The sequence below is a fragment of the Sus scrofa genome, chromosome 5 (genome assembly GCF_000003025.6).
Source record: "Sus scrofa isolate TJ Tabasco breed Duroc chromosome 5, Sscrofa11.1, whole genome shotgun sequence".
Classification (NCBI taxonomy): domain Eukaryota; kingdom Metazoa; phylum Chordata; class Mammalia; order Artiodactyla; family Suidae; genus Sus; species Sus scrofa.
Genome location: NC_010447.5, coordinates 60,303,228 through 60,324,227, shown reverse-complemented (window position 1 = coordinate 60,324,227; position 21,000 = coordinate 60,303,228). Strand labels below are relative to the sequence as shown.

General features: G+C 39.7%; 1 protein-coding gene across 1 annotated transcript in view; it reads right to left on the bottom strand.

The window, feature by feature from the left end:
• The window catches only part of LRP6 (LDL receptor related protein 6), a 169,679-nt gene continuing 154,187 nt past the window's right edge, over nt 5,509–21,000 (bottom strand). Inside the window, 4 exon segments of the mRNA XM_021092344.1 lie at nt 5,509–10,238; nt 15,046–15,143; nt 16,000–16,136; nt 17,424–17,654. Coding sequence (XP_020948003.1) covers nt 9,944–10,238; nt 15,046–15,143; nt 16,000–16,136; nt 17,424–17,654 — 761 coding nt within the window. The 3' untranslated portion in view covers nt 5,509–9,943.

Below are 21,000 nucleotides of genomic sequence, written 5' to 3'. Positions count from 1 at the left end.
TACATATGTATATATACCCACATATATAAAAATTTATATATATGTACATATATATACATATATGTATGTATGTGTATATATATATATATATATATATTTTTTTTTTTTTGTCTTTTCTAGGGCCACACCCACAGCATATGGAGGTTCCCAGGCTAGGGGTCCAATTAGAGCTGTAGTCTCCAGCCTACATCACAGCCACAGCAATATGAGATCCGAGCCGCGTCTGCGACCTACACCACAGCTCATGGCAATGTTGGATCCTTAACCCACTAAGCAAGACCAGGGATTGAACCTGCCACCTCATGGTTCCTAGTCAGATTCGTTAACCACTGAGTCATGACGGGAACTCCTCCTTTCTTTTTTTTTTTTTTTTTTTTTAAGTCTCAGGAATTAGAGATGGTCAGATGAAAGTTCCTCAGAGCCCAGGTAGACCATTTATATCTCAAAGGCACAGAGAGAGAGTGAGAGAGAGACATCTCAGTTTCTCCTAGAAAACCAGCTTCCTCTAACGGCATATGCAAAAAGTTTAGAATGTCAAAAGAGCTCCGTCTTCACCATTTTCTCTGGTGTCTAAAACTATCATGGCGATGTGGTGTTACAGAAAAATCACCTTTTTGGCTCTAGTCATAGAGCCAGACACGAAGGTGGTCTAAAATAGTAGGATGTATCCTAAAGGGCTATTTTTAGGAAATAAACTTTTTTCTCATGTTCACCATTTGAAACAGTGCATCTTCTTTAACACAAAAATATACACACAGCACACACTCAAGATATAAGGCAAACCAACTTCAAAAGGCTCACTTTGATATAATAGCATAAAGACTATACACAAGGAATTGCATCCCCATTTCCTTCCCTTTTATAAAAGAGCTCTAGTTGAAAGACAGTAATTTAGAGAGACATTAGGGGCCGTTGTTCTGCAGGGCCCAAGGAATAATGAGGCCAAGTGGTGTTAAAATACTTTTTCCCCTTTGGGACCATAGGTGAAGCTCTCCCAGTTTTGTAAAATACACCACCATAGGGGCCTACAGGATAGAATAGAGTTCTGGTTATCTATCATTAATTATCCATGGCTGGTGCTGTCAGAGACTCCCAACTACCACCCCAGGCAATGACAAATGAAACAAACCAATGCAATGGTCTCTCAGGGTCACAGTTCCCTGGCTCAAGAGTGAGGTGTCTCCCCTTACTGGTACAGGTGGTGGTGTGTGGGTCCTGAACCAAATGGAAGATTCACAGGTACCTTCCCAGGTAGTGCGAAATGGCCAGAGACTCCTCAGTCCGAAAGGGAAAAACCAATTAAAGCAATGTACCACTCAGACACTGGAGCCAAGTGACCAAGTCTCAAACTCAGCAAGAAATTTCCAGTCATGGCAACAAATAGAGAATATTCTGGTATCATTACATATAAGACTCTGCCACTTATCAGACATCTCAATTTAAGTGCCTTGTTTCCTTTACCACAAATATCAAAAGCACTGTGGGCCAAGGATGCCCAGTCAACAGCAAGCAGAGGACTCTCTCTGAGACAGTGTGTTCAGGCAGCTTCTGGACAGAATCTGAGACCCGCCACTGGCCAGGGGCTAACATCTCATGGGTGAAATACTCACATAGGAGAGTGAGTCCCTTTGTGGTCACCAAAATCGTTACCAAACCAAACTGGTGTCCACTCACCCACCATGCAGCAAAGCCAATCTATTGACATCAAGCTGCAGTAGAGGAATACACAGCATTTATTTGCAGGGTACCAAGCAAGGAGAATAGGTAGCTTCTGCTCAAACAACTCAAACTCCCTGATGGCTTTCAGTGAAGGGTTTTTTATTTATTTATTTTTTGTCTTTTCGTCTTTTTTGTTGTTGTTGTTGTTGTTGCTATTTCTTGGGCCGCTCCCGCGGCATATGGAGGTTCCCAGGCTGGGGGTTGAATCGGAGCTGTAGCCACCGGCCTACGCCAGAGCCACAGCAACTCGGGATCCGAGCCGTGTCTGCAACCTACACCACAGCTCACAGCAACGCCGGATCGTTAACCCACTGGGCAAGGGCAGGGATCGAACCTGCAACCTCATGGTTCCTAGTCAGATTCGTTAACCACTGTGCCACGACGGGAACTCCAGTGAAAGATTTTTTAAAATATTTGGGGTGAGAGCTGCAGGGTGCATGATCTTCTGATTGGTTGGTAGTGAGGAACCAGGGTGATGTTTTGGGAATCTTAATCATCAACCTTCTAGTTCCAACTGTCTGAGGTACTTGTGGCCAGCATGTTGTCACCAACATCCAACCTAGGGAAGGGGTCTTAGTGTCTGCAAAACAAGTCAAAGATATGTGTCAGATTGTTATATATATATATATATCCCTTGAGGAGGAACTAGGACATGTTTTATCATTTAACCATTGTTGTCTACTTTTATTTGACTGCTTTACTTTTCTTTTTTTTTTTTTTGGTCTTTTAAGGGCTGCACTGGTGGCATATGGAGGTTCCCAGGCTAGGGGTCGAATCCGAGCTGTAGCTGCTGGCCTACACCACAGCTACAGCAACATGGGATTCAAGTCCATCTGCAACCTACACCATAGCTCATGGCAACACGAGATTCTTAACCCACTGAGTGAGGCCAGAGAGCAAACACGCATTCTCATGGGTAATTTTCAGGTTACTGCTAAGCCAGGACAGGAACTCCTGACTGCTTTGCTTTTGTTTCTGCATTCCCTCACTTCCCTAATTAACTACTACAGTGCTCTTTGTAACTCAGAGAAGACCTAGGCAACTACGCCTTTTTTCTACAAACAAGAAACACGGGACATTTAGGGCTTTTTTACTTGGGAAAGCCCTGTAGGGTCTGCTTGGTTTCGATTCCCCCTGCCCCCTTTCTTTGATACTCTCAATCTGGGAGAACAAAGACGAGACAAAAAAGGGACTAAAGTTTTCGACAGAGAAGTTAATCATAAACTTGGCAAGGGAACTCAATGGAAAAAACACAAGGGTCTTCAGGACCATGCAACAGGGCAATTGTTAGTGGGGGAGGTTTTGGTAGGGCAATCTTAAAAAGCTTTCTTTGATTGTCAAAAGACAATCACTTTTGTCTGCCGTATAGCTTTTATTTGTATGATGGGCCTCATGTTGCCTCTCTTTTGAGAGGCATAAATTCCTGTGGAATATAAAACACAACCAGAGAGGAGACTGGGGGACGGAGGCATCAAACGGGGATCTACACAGAATAGAATGTTACATAGGTGTTTGGCCTCCAGCAGACTCTTACTTTGTAATACTGTCATTGCCTAGAATGCTTTAGGTACAAGCACCTCTCTGGAACAGGTAGTGGAACTGGCTGATTAAAGCATCAAGGTTCAGAATTATTAGAGATTAATACCAACAAACACAAGAGAATAAATGAGTTCAGACAGGGTTTGGCAGTTAATTAAAACGGCACAGAGATTACAGTTTAAAATCTTTTTTTTTTTTTTTTAATACTTTTTTTTTTTTTGCTATTTCTTTCGGCCGCTCCCGCGGCATATGGAGGTTCCCAGGCTAGGGGTTGAATCGCAGCTGTAGCCACTGGCCTACGCCAGAGCCACAGCAACGAGGGATCTGAGCCGCATCTGCAACCTACACCACAGCTCATGGCAATGCCAGATCCTTAACCCACTGAGCAAGGGCAGGGACCGAACCCACAACCTCATGGTTCCTAGTCGGATTCGTTAACCACTGCACCACGACAGGAACTCCTACAGTTTAAATCTTAATTCAATGTCCTTTTCCCTTCACCCAAGGCCAAATGTCTCCCATCAAAATTTTACACAGGAATTTTCATCCTTCAGTTGGGCCTTTCCCGTCAAGCTTGGGCATTAATCAGTTGATTATCCTGAGGGGAAAAAATGGGAGACTTAGCACAGCAACTGGTGCACATTAAATGCAGGCCAAACGTTAACAAATGTTATCCTTTGATTTTAGCTTCTTTAGTTGGAGACACTGGCTTTATATGGTGATTATATTTGAATTTACAAATGCAAATCTCAGGCAGAAAATCTTCCAGGTTGGGAAATGGATTGTGCAGACTGCATGACACTATTAATGAATGGAACAGGAAGTCTGAATACAGTGTAGGGGAGGAAAAATATCTTCTAAGTTCTCTATTGGAACCCTGCTACAAAAGAGGTTAAGAATAGAAAAGTACATAAAAGTATAGAATATGGTTTATGCAACATGGGAGCCCTCATAAGGAAATGAAGATCCAAGAGAGCCCACATCAGGACTCCTTCAAGGAGTTTGCTAAAAAACAAGAGCCGTCTGAAGTAGATTGTGAAACTGAGCAGGACCCTGTGGGCCCTCCAGAGTACAAAAGCAGTCTCCTGTTTCTAGTTTGTAGAAAAAGGCTTTAGGCTCCTAGGCCTTCCTGGAGTTCCTACTAATTAGGGAAGTGAAGGAATGCAGAAACAAAGGAAAAACAGTTAAACAAGAAAAGTAATGGTCTTAGTTCAGTGATAAAATGGTAACCTAGTTCCTTTTTAAGGGAGATACATAACAATATGATGCATATCTTTGAATTCCTCTGCAGAAACTAAGGAACCACCCCCACCCCCAGGTGAAGGATGGTGACTACATGCTGACCACAAGTGTGTAGACCCCAGACTGCTTGGAACCAGAAGGTTGATGATTGAGATTCCTGAAACAATCTGTTACCTCATCACCAACCAATCAGAAGAAAGTCATGCACTTTGCAGCTCTTACCCCAAATGTTGCCTTTAAAAATCCTTCCCTGAAAGCCATTGAGAAGTTCAGGTCTTTTGAGCACCAACTACTGTTCTTGCTCAGTGTACTGCAAATAAATGCATATTCCTTTACCACATCCTGGCCTCAGTAGACTGGCTCTGCTTTGCAGTGGGTTAGCAGACCCAAGCATGGCTTGGTAACAGCTGTTTTCCTCACTCTGCTCCCAATCACAGGTACTTGTCAGCATTGCACTAAGCAACAGCCCTTTTCAAATCTCTCTTCCAAAGCTGTATTGTAGGAGAAAAAGTCCCGGTAAAAAGGTAGAAAGGAGAGACCCCGGCCATGATGACTAAACAAAGTCCAGCCAACTGCCCCAACCACCCCTCCCCCACACCTGCTTCTGTAAACTTGTTTGCGCATCTTATTACCTTGCCAGTTCTCACTCTGGTCCGCCAAGTACGGACCTGGAAGAACTAGCTCATAAAAGCCTTGGGAAACCCCTCCTCGGGGCTCAGACTCCCGAGAGCGATCTCCTCTGAGCCCACCGGTGTAATAAACCTGAGTTCTCCAACTCTCCGAGCGCTCACTTGGTTTCTCGCTGGGTGAAAGAGCTGATATACTGCAGCCACAGAGCTGCTGGAGCTGGTACACTACAGCCACGGGGCTGTCGCCAGAGCTGATACGCTGCGGCGCAGGGCTGCTGGGCAGCTGCCATAACAGTATTTTATCTGAAATGCAAATATAAAGGTGGGTTGTGTCTGGAACATAATAGTCATATAATTTCTTGCTGAAAAGAAATGACGCTTTTTATTTTCCACTGTTTTATTATAAAAATCAACATTTCATTTGTTACAACTCAACTTATTGTAATAATCAAAAAGGGGATTTATACAAGGTATTTTTATACAGTTTACAATTAAAGCACTTATTTTACAAAAAGGGGGAAGTGAATAGTGGACAAGGGCTGACCAAATGTTGGTCATTAAAATATAAATACATCCTTGCAAAGCACCATCGTACCAAAGTCCATGAACAAGAAATACCAGCTGACTTTAAGACAATGACGAAGATTAAAGCTTAAGGAAAAATTTAAAAACACAGAGGATAAAACATCTGAAAGCAGCACCAGATCCTTCACTTGCAAATAAGGCTAGTCCAGCTTAAGCTTCTCAGTATTCTCTTTACTCTTTTAAAAATATCCTCAACTAACCCCAGACATTTAATTTCATGTAACATTAGATTTAATCAGACTCTCTTTGCTTTATTTTCCTTTTAATATTCATATTTAGTCATTAATATTTACAGCAATATATATATACACAAATATATATATATCCTTGCCCTGCTTATATTTGATTTTTTGGTTTTTTTTAAAGAATGGACAGTTAACCAAAAGTACACTGTATAATTCTTCAGGGTTAACTTTTGGGCAAAGCCTAAGTAATGGGAAATCTAAAAGTTAGAGTTTGTTAGGTCTGTATTCTACTTCTGAGTACAAGATATCACTTAGTTTATAATTCTATCTGTAAAGTCATGTGATTTTTTTCAGCTATAAACTTAAGAATGGCCTAAGAATGCCTTATGAAAAATGAAGGATGAGGTCAGTAATTCCATTCAAATCATCCAGATTAACCCAATAAGCTACCTCCCTCTTCACTCAGTTCTAGCTTAGTTTAACAAGAGGCAGAATTCGGTCAAACAGAGATATCCTGAGCAATTTTAAAATCTTTAAAAATCACAGATATAAAACGTTATGATTTAGGATCCAAAGTCCCTCAAAACTTTGATTCCAAGTCTTTCTGGTACCAGAAGTAATGCATACCAACATACACAGTTCACTAATAGGCTACTAACCCTACTTGAAGTATTATTCTTCATTAATGAGCCTCTGCGGCAAGAGAAAAAAATTTTCCTCCCAAACTGCCACCCGGTACAGATGGTGGCTACTTTTATATCTTAGTATCAAATGAGTTGGCCTTACACAAATTATTGACTCTAGAGTATTTTTAAATGATGAACAAATACTCATTGACATTAAAATTTTACTATTCAAAGCACCCCCACCCCACTTATTGGCCTATTAGATGAAAATGTATTGTCAAGTCTTCATTCCTAAATACATATCATAACTTTAGAATAGTTGTTCTCAAACTTACTAAAGGGTCAGATATCTCTTGGCGTCATATCAAAGTATTTTTATATTAAAATTAAAATAACTTTTTGGCTAAACATAGATATGCTAGTTAGAAGAGTTGCAAGTGTCAGAGGCACGATAAAACTTCATGAAAGAAAAAGTAAAATAGTGAAAATTCAATGCCTTAAGTGCTTTTTTGTTTTTAAATTGTGAATATGCCACAATTATCTGATATAAGCAGCAAAACCTTTTGGGCCACTGTTCAGAAAATCAGGGCTCTATAGGAGCAAAGTTCAAAGTTATAAAAGAATTATAAAAGACCACTTCAATGCAGAACAGCTCACTCTAGTGCACAGCAAGTATGCTATGCTAAAGTTCAATCCTCGGATACTTTTAATCACATCAGTAAATGGGCATACTTCAAGACATATGATTACAGTGAATACTTTTATATTTAAGAAATATAATGACATTTTATTCACCGCCCTTGCCATGAATAATGAGTCTAGCAATACTCCAAATTCAAAACGTTTTCCCTTTTTTCCCCTGATTTGTGATCTCGTGTTAATTTTTTATCCTCTTTTTTTTTTCCAATTAAAGATCTTGTGTTTAATAAACAAGATAGTCTACTTTTGAGCTTAACTGTCCATGTAACCTGAGGGCCAGCCAATAAATCTTTCCTGAATTTTGACAATTCTCTCATTGAAAGGTACTCCCCCAAATGTTAAGAATCCATCTCAAATACCCAGAAAGAGGATTCTGAGATTAAGCTGAACTGCCTTCAAATAATTTCAAACAAATTGGCACACAAATTAGTATTTTGCAAGAAGAGGCCATTGCCATCGCAGTACAAGCACTTGGACTGAGATATAACAAGGCAATATTCTTCTTAGTTCATTATAGTGCAAGTTTCCACATAGGAAGCCCACCAGATAAAGATGCACATTAAAAAATGTAAACATATAGAATTCTCAAATTCTAATTGATACCCAGTTATTGCTAACCTTTCCATCTTCATTTGAGCATCAAGTGCCCCTGTGTGTCACAGGATGCAAGTTCATTGTCCATTCTGATAGACCTTGAGCACTTTGTTTCATCAACAGGAAGTTAATGCTCTGACTGAAATGCAAGACACTGATGAATTACTGTTAATTTCTATGCAACATCAAGTACACCTGATTACACATAAGGTGTTCTCAATAATATAAGCATTATCCTGAAACTACATATTTTTCTCTTTAAAAAGATTACTTAGGTATCTTTTAACCGTTTAAAAAGTTATTTCACCCCTACCAAAATTCTGAATCCTTTCTTCCACTGTTTTCTCTCGGGCCCTGAAATCGAGAAAGGCCTCAGCAAAACAGAAATTAAAGAAAAAAAAATCATTTAGTAATTAACTGGCCAACATCTGTTAAGGTAAAAACAGGTTAGTTTAAAAACACATTCAGTTTTAGCAAAGAAACGCTGGAAACACGTAAAAAAGCAGGACACCAACTTCTGGCAAGGTGGCAGAGCAGCGCTAGAATCCTTCAGCCCTGTGGATGCAGTCGGAGATGCAGCAGCCCCAGAACCAGGCAGGTCAGGCAGATTACATAAGAGCCTTCCATTCTTGCCCTCCACCCAGATTCTGACAGCTGAGAAGTTAACAGTTTGCCTTCCCATGCAATCCATATTGTTAAATTTGTTAATCATCTAAATCCATAATGGAATAAGAAAGAACACACAAAAAAACATATGAGAGGTGATTATAAGAGTAATCTGTGGATAATTTGAAAACAATCTAACATTCACATTAGGTAACAGAAAGATATTAAACTCTTATCACACATTAGAAGAGGTATGTATGGAGACATCATTCTGAGAAAAATTGGCCTAAAGAACATGAAAATGTCACCAACAGTTAAAAGGGAAAACCTAATGATAACAAAAACTTCTCTTTTTAAATAGATTATCTCTAACCAGAACATATTTAAATGTTCACTAGAAAAAAAATATAAAAATGATTTCATATTGTGATATTATATGTTGAAAGTACTGCAAGGATATACGATTAATTTACAACAAAAACATAATGGTTAAATTTGTAATTCTTATACATTGTCTATATGTGTTGTAAAAAGACATTTTAATGAGCATTAAAACAATCCTGGAAGTAAAGATGAGCGATAATATGTCTGACTTTGATCATTATGTGAACACAACAGTCCAATTGAAGAGCTAAGCTGATTGGGGAATGGAGATATAGAAATAGTCCATTTTATCAATCCTCCAATAAAAAAACTGTGAATAAATTATGGTATCTTGGCAAAATAGTCTAAAATGCTGCTAAGGGAGGAAGCAAGGTAAAAACACCTAAAGAAAAAATTACTATTTGACGGGAGTGTGGGTTTTAAGGTAGGGACAGAAGACTTGCACAATAAACGGCCCCACAGCATCTTACCAGACAGCCGATCTCTCCTACAACAGCAGCACCCAAATGGATTTTTATAAACATCTATTTTCCTCACTAAAACTGTTGGATTCCTAGAGAAAACAAAGCCCTTTGTCCGAAGTTAGTATTAATTATTTTTTTTCCTTTCACTTGTTAAACTTGCTGGCCTTCAAATGTTAGTTACCATGAAGGCCATTTGGCTACTTCTCAATATATATGATTTGCTGCTCTAAGATGGACTTTAATTTTCTCTTCTTTTTTCTTTTCGCTTTTTCTTTTTTTTTGTCTTTTTCCTTTTTTTTTTGGTATCAATAAAGCCCAGACATTCCTAGTCAGTGATGCCTTTATTATTCCTGTTTCCTTTGTACTCAGTCACTTCACTGGGTTTAAGGCATGCTTTGTGTATTTAGTTTGCAAAAATAAAACTTTTAGTACAAATTTATTTTTATACAAATTTTTATGGCACAAGCAGCAAATCTGCTGTTTTAAGAAAATATATAAATATCTCTTCCTTCTGTACAAATATCTCCAGTATTCCCTACCCCATTTATAATTTTTAACTGTACATGGTCTGCCTCTTCCTTCTCTAATAGCTCCCTCCCCCCCTCCAGATCTCAAGCAAATTGGTATTTACACTTTTGTGTTGGAGGCAGTCAGAGGAGGAGGGCCCCTCCTCAGGAGGAGTCTGTGCAAGGAGAGGGCGGCGGTGGGTAGAGGTGATGAGAGTAGCTCCTCTCTGTGTACGGAGAAGGTGGGCAGCTTTCATAGTTCTCTTCTGCTGACAAGTATTGGCTTCGGGGTGTGGGAGGTGGGGGCACAGGCTCTGAGTCATAGTTCAAGTCACTGGTGTAGCCCTTGGCCGTCGCCACTGAGGTCATTCTCCGGCTGGGAGCATAGTCACTGTCACAAACATCTGTGCTGCAAGGAGTGGTGGGGGGTGCAAAGTGCCGGTAACTGTATGGCCTGTAGCTGGTATAAGGAGAAAATTAAGAGAAGCAGAGTTAGGTCTACAGACAGGTGGTTTTCCCTCTCAGAATACAGCGGTATTAAATGTAAACCTCACTTTGAAGACAACACACTACTACATTTAAATGTACACCAACCAAGAGGCAATTTTCAATGGCAGGCTGGAGGAGGAAGATAGCATGTATTTTATATTTGTAAATAAAATGTGATTAGAGATGATTAAAAATGGATAGAATAAGAATGCAAAGGTAAACTCGTTCTAGCCTCTGGATGTGTGCTCATACCTTTTAGTTACATTATCAAAGGATAAAAAAAGAACTATTCGAAGTTGTATTTAAAGGTCATATTGGGAAAATCTCTCAAGTTAGTCATTTGGCATTTAGTCTACGTTTTGGACCTCAAAAATTTCTGCCTTTCTGTGATTTGTTAGTAGAATGGGTCTTTAATATTTTACATTACTCAAACATGTTAGCATTCCCTCAACATTCCTTAAACATCTATAATTTACCTGATAAGTAATTTAATGATCTAAAAACTTCATTCTCTCTCTGGAACTTAAATACTGTACAAGCCAGGCTGAATTTTGGTAGACAGTCTAAGGAGCACAGCTATCTCATTTTTTTACTATCAGCAAAGGGGAACTGCTGTGGTTTGGGGGAAGGAGTTTTGATTGCCTGCATATTGTAGACTATATGTAGACTAGCATATTGTCATAAAAGCAGCTTTGGAGTTCCTGTCATGGCTCAGCGGAAATGAGTCTGACTAGTATCCATAAGGATGCAGGTTCGATCCCTGGCCTCGTCAGTGGGTTAAGGATCCAGTGTTGCCATGAGCTGTGGTGTAGGTCACAGACGTGGCTCGTATCTCACGTTGCTGTGGCGTAGGCCGGCGGCTACAGCTCTGATTCAACCCTTAGCCTGGGAACCTCCATATGCCACAGGTGCAGCCTTTAAAAAAAAAAAAAAAAAAAAAAAAAAAAAGGCGGCTTAAATCAAAATAAAAAAGATAAGTTCTAGGTATCCACGTAGGACCAAGTAAATTTTCTAATATGTATTTCAGAGACCTAGTTTATTTCTTATACTTTTAAATCTACCTTTTCAAGTAATCTATAGCTGTTAAGTCAAGTTTGTTGTGTGGCTAACTAAAGAAAAAGCAATTGAAAAAAGAGAAATCATACTAGTGAAAATAAGAGCCGACTTGAACTGCCGGCTTTTCCATCATTTCTATTTCTAACTTCTTATGCCACTTATACTGTAAATATGGTAATGTTGATCTTATTTCATATTTATCCCAATCAAGATTTATATGCTTTCTCATTCAACAAAATAACTGCCAAGAATGGAGCAAGAGCAGTGTAAAACTAAAGTAACAATTCATAAAACACCTAGTGATAGAGAGTGCCAGATAATACTTCAGGATACAAGCTGTTTGAGGCAAGCCCTAAGTGATAGCAAAGAAATGGTTGCCAAAACCCCAAAAGTTACGTGACCTGCTAGGCAGGTTCTCAAGCATTTTTACTACTAATATTGACATGATGTCAGAGTATTTTTTAGGTCTTATCTTTCTGCCCAATCAGGTGGTAAGCCTTGGTGAAATTTCTTGGCTCAAACAATTCATTTTCATGAGGGGGAAAAAAAAAAACAGAACAGAAAGGAAACAGAATACACAAAATTCTTTTAAGTTTCATAAACTACAAGTTAGACGAAAATCTCAACAAATGATAAAAAGTTTGACTCAGAAGAAAAAATTGGGCTTAATGTGAGACGTGGGACGTGGTTAAATAAGAACTGGTTTTGATACAATTATGTTTAGTTGAATCCAATAGTGTTTCATTCAAAGAAATTAATTTTTTTAAAGTAAAATTTTAGTCTTTGTTTTTTTCAATTTTCAGGTTCCTGCATCTATTCTGGCTCTTTAAAACAAACTTGTGATAGAGAAAGCAACATTTATAATTAAACATAAAAACAAACAGTTCAGTCAAGTCAATCTTCAATAGTCTGAATGAGATCCTATAAACAATTTTCACTTGATTTCTACACATCTATAAGGTTCTATCAGGGCAATCTGGCTTAGGTGTTAGGAAACATCTTATCTAAAAGATGACAGGCACTTGAGAGATGTCAATAAATACTGGACACTAAGTATCTGGAGAGAGAATGTAAATTTTTGACTTTCTGCTGGCTTTTCTTTTCGGCCCTTACCTCTACCCCATAACAGCATCCAGGGCTAGGGATCAGATCCAGGCTGGAGCTGTACTTACACCACAGCTGCAGCAATGGCACCAGGCTGGGGATCAAACAGGCACCTCCAGAGGGACAAGCCAGGTCACTAACCCACTGTGCCACAGCAGGAACTCCCTCTGCTGGCTTTTCAAATAAGATTAAAGAGTAAGGGTGACACGCTAGTATTTAACCTGATCATTATGCTCTACAGACTCATGAATCAGCACAAAGGCATAATTTTTCCCTTTCTGGCTTATGAATATATTTTGGTTATTTTAGTGAGTCATGATTTATTCCATGCAACTATATGAGAAACTTTTCATTCCATATCATAATAACATATGTAAGCAAGGGCTGAACTTAAGCTTCTCTCAACTTTTCTCAAATTCTGTGCTCTTAATACTCCTGCTATCTTAGAGCTCTCATAACTCTCTGGATCATAGTCTTACCCCAATATTCCATCAATCAAACCTAACTTCAAAATCAGTCACTTGAGAGTTCCCATTGTGGCTCTCCCATTGTGGTAGTAGTAATGAACCTGACTAGCATCCATGAGGATGGAGGTTTGATCCCTGGCCTCGCTCAGTGGGTTAAGGATCCCGTGTTCCTATGAGCTGTGGTGTAGGTTGCAGACATGGCTTGGATCTGGTGTTTCTGAGGCTGTGGTGTAGGCCAACAGCTGCAGCTCCAATTTGACCCCTAGTCCAGGAACTTCCATATGCCATGGGTGTGGCTCTTAAAAAAAAAAAAAAATCAGGAGTTCCCATCATGGCTCAGTGGTTAATGAATCCAACTAGGAACCATGAGGTTGCAGGTTCGATCCCTGCCCTTGCTCAGTGGGTTAAGGATCCGGTGTTGCCGTGAGCTGTGGTGTAGGTGGCAGATGTGGCTCGGATCCCGAGTTGCTGTGGCTCTGGCGTAGGCCGGTGGCTACAGCTCCGATTCAACCCCTAGCCTAGGAACCTCTATATGCCACGGGAGCAGCCCAAGAAATGGCAAAGAGACAAAAAAAAAAAAAAATCAGTCACTTTCAGGTGTTGGGGTGTATGTCATTTTTCCTTTGAATACTGCCAAAGTCTAGAGGCTCTACCTTAATACTCTAAAAGCCAGCAGTTGTGATTCTCTAAAAAAATGTATAATGCCCCAAAAATCTGAATAGATAATATTCCAAAGAGGAAACAAAGATGGCCAACAGGCACATGAAAAGATGCTGAACATCAGCAAAATGCAAATTAAAACCATGAAGAGGTATACCGCCTCACACCTGTCGGAGTTGCTATCCTCAAAAAGAACACAGGAGCTCCTGCTGTGGCACAATGGGATCAGCAGCATCTTAGGAGCACTGGGGGTGGGGGGGTTCGATCCCTGGCCTGGCACAGTGGGTTGAGGATCTAGCACCGCCACAAATGTGGCTTCGTTTGCATTTGCGGCTGGAATCTGATTCCTGGCCTGGGAGCTCCACGTGCCCTGAGGCAGCCGAAATGAAAAACAAACAAACAAACCACAAATAACAAATGCTGACAGGATCTGGAGAAAAGGAAACTTTTGTACACTGTTGTGTGGGAATGTAAACTGATGTAGCCACTGTGGAAAACAGTATGGAGGTTTCTCAAAAAACTAAAGAGAGAACTACCATATGACCTGGCAATTCCACTCCTGGGTATATATCTGAAAAAAGCAAAACCAACAAACAGAAAAACTAATTCAAAAAGACACATGCACCCCAGGTCCCCAGCAGCATTATTTACAACTGCCAAGATATGATTAGGCAACCTAAGTGTCCATCAACAGATGAATGCTTAGGAGTTCCCGCTGTGGAGCAGTTAAGGATCTGGTGTTATCTCTGCAGCAGTATAGGTTTGATTCCTGACCTGCCGCAGTGGGTTAGGATCTGGTGGTGTTGCAGCTATGGCTCAGATTCAATCCCTGGTCTAGGAACTCCCATATGCTGTGGTCGTGATCAAAAAAAAAAGATCTGGGGTGTGTGCACATTTGCGGACATGCACATACACACACACTGGAAAACTACTCAGCCACAAAAAAGAATGAAATTTTGCTATTTGCAACAATATGAATTTGGATTTGTGGGGTATTAAGCTAAGTGAAATAAGAGAAAGAGAGATAATGTATACTATCACTTATATGTGGAATCTAAAAAATACAATGACTGAATATAACAAAAAACCCACAGTCATAGAGAACAAACTAAGGGGGAGGGGGAGGGTCAATCTAGGGGGAGGGGAGTAAGAGATCTAAATTATCACGTATAAGCTACAAGGATATACTGCATGACACAGGTAACACAGTCAATATTTTATAAATATTATAACCTCTCAAAATTATGAATCGCTATATTGTATACCTATAACTTAGGTAATATTGCACATCAACTACACCTCAATTTTTTCTTAAAAAGTTTAATGCCATGAAAGAAGATCTGTGGTGGGGTCAACATTAGCATTACCAAGACAAGGGGCCTATTCTCTGTTGGTGGTCATCATGCACTCATTCAGGCTGCAGCAACTCACAACAGGAATACTTCCTTCTAATAAATACTTTGACTTACTCTGGAGGAGGATGTGTATTACCTGTAGGACCTATGAGTGGAAGGACTGTTTGAAGAATAACCGAATTCCATAGTGTAATGTGATCGCTCTGTGGCTGGGGATGGTGGAGGGTTCAAAATCTGAAAGGAAAAAATAATCAAATTACTGAAATAAGAAAAGTCTATCCCAGACAGAGACTATTAGACTTTCTTTCAGCTTCTTTTCATTCATCTGTTCTTATTCCTTTCCATTACACTAGTAGCACAATCCTTCTTTTTCACAGAATTAACCTAAAACAGCACTTCAAGACTGTGGCTCTCCACTACCCAAGACAGAATTTCGTTATGACTAAGGTGGTGAAAAGGAAATCTATAATCTACAAGTTGCTGGCTTAAGTGTAGCATAACTGGGTTCTAATATATTTATTTATTTTTATGGCCTCACCTGCAGCATATGGAAGTTCCCAGGCTAGGGGTCAAAATGGAGCTGCAGCTGCCAGCCTACATCACAGCCACAGAAATGCTGGATCCTTAACCCACTGTGTGAGGCCAGGGATCGAATCTGCATCCTCATGGATATTAGCTGGATTCTTAATCCACTGAGCCACAGTGGGAACTGGGTTCTGATTTTTTTTTTTTTTTAATTAAAAACGTTTAGAGAAAAATTACTGACTTAAAAGAAATACCAGGTGTGCTCCTTCTTATAGGAGGTCATTGATTGAAGATCCTTAGCCTCTCAGTAGTTCTATTTTTACCTGGAATATGAAATTAATGTCCAATACTTTCAAATATGCTGGTTGCTACATGGTAAACTTAAAGAAAGATTTCTAAGTGTACATGTGGTGGCAGTAAATCCTTTGAGCCTTATATGCCTAAATTCCATACCATAAAACTTTTTATATTACCATCACTGAGTACCCACATGTAAATGAGTTTAAAAAATCTAAGCTCTTATTTATCTTAGTATTCAAAGGGAACAAAGGAAAACACTGCTTACTGCAGGGAAGTAAGTGCCTTTGGTGCTTGAGGAACTGCTTGATGATGCTCCTGTGACATGAGCTCGGTCATAAGGGGGTCCACTGCTTCCCCCCATGATGCTAAGGGAGCTGATCATCGATTTACCTCGAGACATTCCTAAAATGAAGCAGGATAAATACTAAAGGTAAGATCTAAAAAAAAAATGCATGGAATAACTGTATTCAATATCAGAATTACAAACACCAATAGTCAAATAGTTTGATTTAAAAAAAAATTTATTCCCTCTTTTCCCAATAAAACTGAAAACACTTAATGGAGAAGTGAATGTTCTCTAGATATAAACATTTCCATTGGGAGCTGGCAGAGAACAAGACCAAGAATAGCTCCCACCCTTTCTCCTCCCCAGAACAGCAGCAGAGCTCTTCAAAATCAGAGGTTTTCAACCTTTCAGAGGATGTGAGAAAGAACGCAGTGGAGAGTGGAGGCTGGAAAGCAGGGTAGACTAAATAAAAGATCTGCTCAAAAGAAAACTAAACTCATTTTTAAGGGCATAAATTTAATGTATGGGAAGATTATTTCTTTATCTACTGGATGCAATTGTTGTTGGAACCACAACCATAACGCTAAAGAAGATATTTTCTTTCCAAGTGACTTCCCAAATTCCACTAACTTATAGTAGATACGGTAACAAGAAATCATTAACAGTTTAAAAATCATATGTTTCCTTCAAGTTAACACAGGAGTAAGTTCCAGAGTAAGTTCTTATTTTCACAGGGTTTTTTGCCTGGTTTCTCCTTCTTCATATTCATTACAAGAAAGGCTTCTTTTCTCTAAGGGCACCAAAACTCATCAAAAAGAAAGCTGTACTCCCTAGAGCAATATGGTCTATCCAAGCACACAAATTCTGGCTGCTTAGTTCTGCTCAGACAAACCCTACTCCCATGTCATCACCTAAATTAGGAGAGAACATAAGACAATATACCCCCCCCCCACCGCCCCGCTATCACTCAGGTATTTCTAAGTCTTTGTTGAAAAGGAATCTTCATCTATCTTTCAGCCTCCTTTAACTCCTGGGCTCAGTAGTACTGAGGTCTCCTGGTAGTGAACCTAAAGAACTGTGGTTTATGACTCCTCACCAAATAACCGCTGATTCACCTTCAGTAGAGTGCATCCAGAAATGCAGTACATGCAATAAATGTAGTATATATAAATGTTTGTATGTTCATGTATTTGCTTTATATTCTTTGGCAATTTCCACCAAACCATACCAAAGGTCTTTTGTGTAAAGAGAAGGTGTTAAAAGCAAAGGAGAACACCTGTTCTTATAATGGTTTAAGCTCAAAAGAATCTAGCTTGAAATACACTCTAGGCAGCATCCTGTCTCCATAACTGGCAATTGCTCAGGCCCAAGACTTGATTCTCAACCGATCAGTCTCAGCTCACCTGGAAGAGATCCTGACAAAGAGCCTGGGTGTGGCACATAACCAAGGGGCACAGAAGCTGGTCCATGAACTACATAATCATTAGTCATGGTTTCCCCATCTCCCTTCATACGTGGACACAACATCCTCTGGCAGATGAAGTATATAGTTCCAGACACAAAAATGGTGACAATTACGCCAATAACTGAACCAACTGTATTGGTGGCCTGTGGTGCTGGCTCCTCTGTTGGATCTAAAATGGAAGTGCAGTACAGTTACATGATAGAAAAACAACTGGAGGTTCAAAATTGTAACTGAAAAGAGGGCCTGCAAGCAGAGCGTAAGGCTAATGAAGACAACTCGTAAACATTTTTCTTTTTTCTGAATGCATATATATGGGGCATAAATGCTAAACGCTAAACACCATCATCAGGAATCAAAATGAATTATCCCTAAGTGAAGACAGACATAAAACAACACATTGGCAAGTATAATTCTAAACTGATCACAGTGTTAAGTGAATTACAGATCTAAACACCATTATATAAAATCTATCCTACTTCATTCTGTATAACATAAAAATCAGTAAGGTTATTTTGGAATTGCATTAAAGATCCTAGGGCCAGAAGGGATGGACCTAGAAAAGTCATCCACTGTTTTGCCTGGAATGGTAAAGAAGCCAAAAGCATCTCTGAGCTTGATTTTAGGTTTGAAAAGTGACATTTAGGCCTGGTGAAGAGAACTCAGAAGCTATGAACGAGCATTAGCTCTCAGGCCCAATATGCTACTGCCTTCGGGGTAAGACTAGGAAACATAAGGTCTCTGATATTACAGTACTTGAGGACTCAGAGAAAAGCAAGAGCACGAGACGCCCATGGCATCTACCTTCATGGGATCCCCCGATCCCCCATCTGAGGCTTCGGGAGCAGAGGGCATCAATGTTAGAGGTAGAAGGAAACAGAAAAAGCCACATCAAATTTAGAGCAATACTCTCCTATTTAGAAGGAAAATTCTCCCATTCTGAATAGTCAGACTGTATCTCACAATCACAGATCCTTTAAAAAAAAAAAATCTTCTTTCTGCTTCATTTTATTTCAAAGTCTCCCATCCATAGAGCTAAACTCACCTCTTACTAAATGAAAGAAAACAACATCACTAAGTTGCCTAATTCGTGGGGACTGCTGGTCACATATCACCACCTATGGCCTCTGAGGCACAGACTCTCCCTTAGCCCTCATGAGCAACCAGCCCATCTTTCTCATTCCTTTCCATGTCTTTTCACTCCTTTCTAACCAACCTTCAAGGACTGAGGATCAATGACACTCACCAACTGCAATTCTCAGTCTCTTGGTCACATCTTAACTCACTGAAATCAGTCTTCTGTCCTCACCATAACACTGAAACTACTGGCAACGATCAGAGTTCTCCTGTTTGCCATAGGAGACTTCATGTAAACTCTTCATCTCACTGACATCTCCATACATTCATTCAGTATTGCTGGCTCCTATTTTCTTCTCAAAAAATGTCTGATCCTTCCAAGACACCACTCTCTTAGTTTTACCATCTCTGGTTAGCTGTTCTGCTTCCTCTTGTTGGATTCATTCTCTTCCATCTGCCTCTTAAGTGCAGCTGCTCCCCAGAGTCCTGTCTAACACCTATTATTTTCTTCCTCTACTTACTTTCATCTACTACCTCAGCTTTAATAATCAGTAATAAGCCAAGAAGCCCAAAACTCTCTCTTGACCTACAGTCCCACACAGCTAACAACTTTCTGAAGAGCTTCAATGGGAGACCCCAAAGGCAACTTTAATGCTACACGATCCAAACTGAACTCATCATCACCATCACTTGTCAATGTTTCCTAGGTTCCAGGGGTAAAGTAGATAACATAAATGACGGCACCTGTGGCAAACTAGACTTAAATTTAAAATAAAAATAAATTAATAAAAAACGTAGATCAGCTAAACATAACATCCATAGCCAAGACACAAAACAATACTTGGGTTTTTTGGTCTCTGCCACTCATTCTAGTTTAAGACACCAGTCACTCAGTGAGATAAACTGGGTGGTTATCAAATCCTTTTTATTCTACTTCTGAAATGACTCTCAGATCTAACCTCTCCTTCCTTTCCACCATAACTGCTCGCCTTGATTTGGACTTTTATCGTCATCTGCTGGAACTACAACAGCCTTCTAAGCATTTTAATATCACAGGCTGTAAGTACTTGGTGAAAACAACTCAGCGGATTGAAACCAACATTTTGAAACAGAAAATTTCAGAATGCATTCTACACAATATGGGTAAATACTGATGTATGACACTTTTGTCTCTGGATAGGAGTCTGGGAATTCCTGTCGTGGCGCAGCAGAAATGAAGCTGACTAGGAACCATGAGGTTGCAGGTTCCATCCCTGGCCTTGCTCAGTGGGTTAAGGATCTGGTGTTGCCGTGAGCTGTGGCACAGACGCAGCTCGGATCTGGCATTGCTGTGGCTCTGGCATAGGCCGGCGGCTACAGCTCCAATTAGACTCCTAGCCTGGGAACCTCCATATGCCATGGGTGCAGCCCTAAAAAGACAAAAAAGATAAAAAAAAAAAAAAAAAAAAGATAGCAGTCTGTATGCAGTCCAATTTACATGTAATTTATCAAAGATGCCTGCCTGACTCTGGTTTTGAACAGGACAGGATAGTCCTCTGCCTGGAATGTAATCTCTTCACTTATCTGCGTAAGTCATACACTGATCAACACCCACCCAATCTTATGCACCATTTTTCTAAGATACTTTCCTTGATGAACCCCATCTTTGTTCCTAAAGATGTGACCACTCTCCTCTTTATGTTACTCCAGTGGAGATCTCTATTATAACACATTTAATCTCACTTACCACATTCCTTAACAAGAGTACCTACTGTGAACTGTACTATACGTTTTATATACATCAAATCATTTAATTTTCTCATAATCACCAGTCTAAATGTTATCTTCACTTTTAAGATGAAGAAACTGAGGTCTAACAAGAGCAAATAATTTGCTGGTGAGAAGTGGAGTTAGAATTCGAATCCATCTCTGCCTGGGCTTTAAAATCCCTATTCTTACACTACCGCAAGCATAGAGGACTCTGAGAAACGTGGCACAGGTACCATGTGTCCTCAGCACAGAGCAGGTATTCAGCATGTGTTTGCTGAATACAAAACTAATTCCAAAAGTCTTAGTGAATATCTCATTTGAATTTTGTAAAATATCAGCTTAAAGTCTTTGTTAAGATTAAGGAGTTTTAAAATGAATTCTAAATTCCACAAAATCACTTCCAACAAGGCAGTCTTGGCTTATGCTGAATTCCACTCAGAACCAAGTTTGTTAATTTGGAATATACTTTATGTTAAGACATTATAGTCAACAGTTATGAACCCTGAAGAAACTATAGGTTACTTATTTAGCCTAAGGTCTCTAGGCCTCGGGCTGTGTGGTGTCTCAAGTGTCCTCAGGCTGCATTTAAAGGAAGCTCTTAAAGTCACCCAGAAATTGGTAGAAAATTGTCAAGAAAAAATGGGAGATGTTAAACATGGACCAATGTTCAGCAATTCGTGTTTAGACTTGAT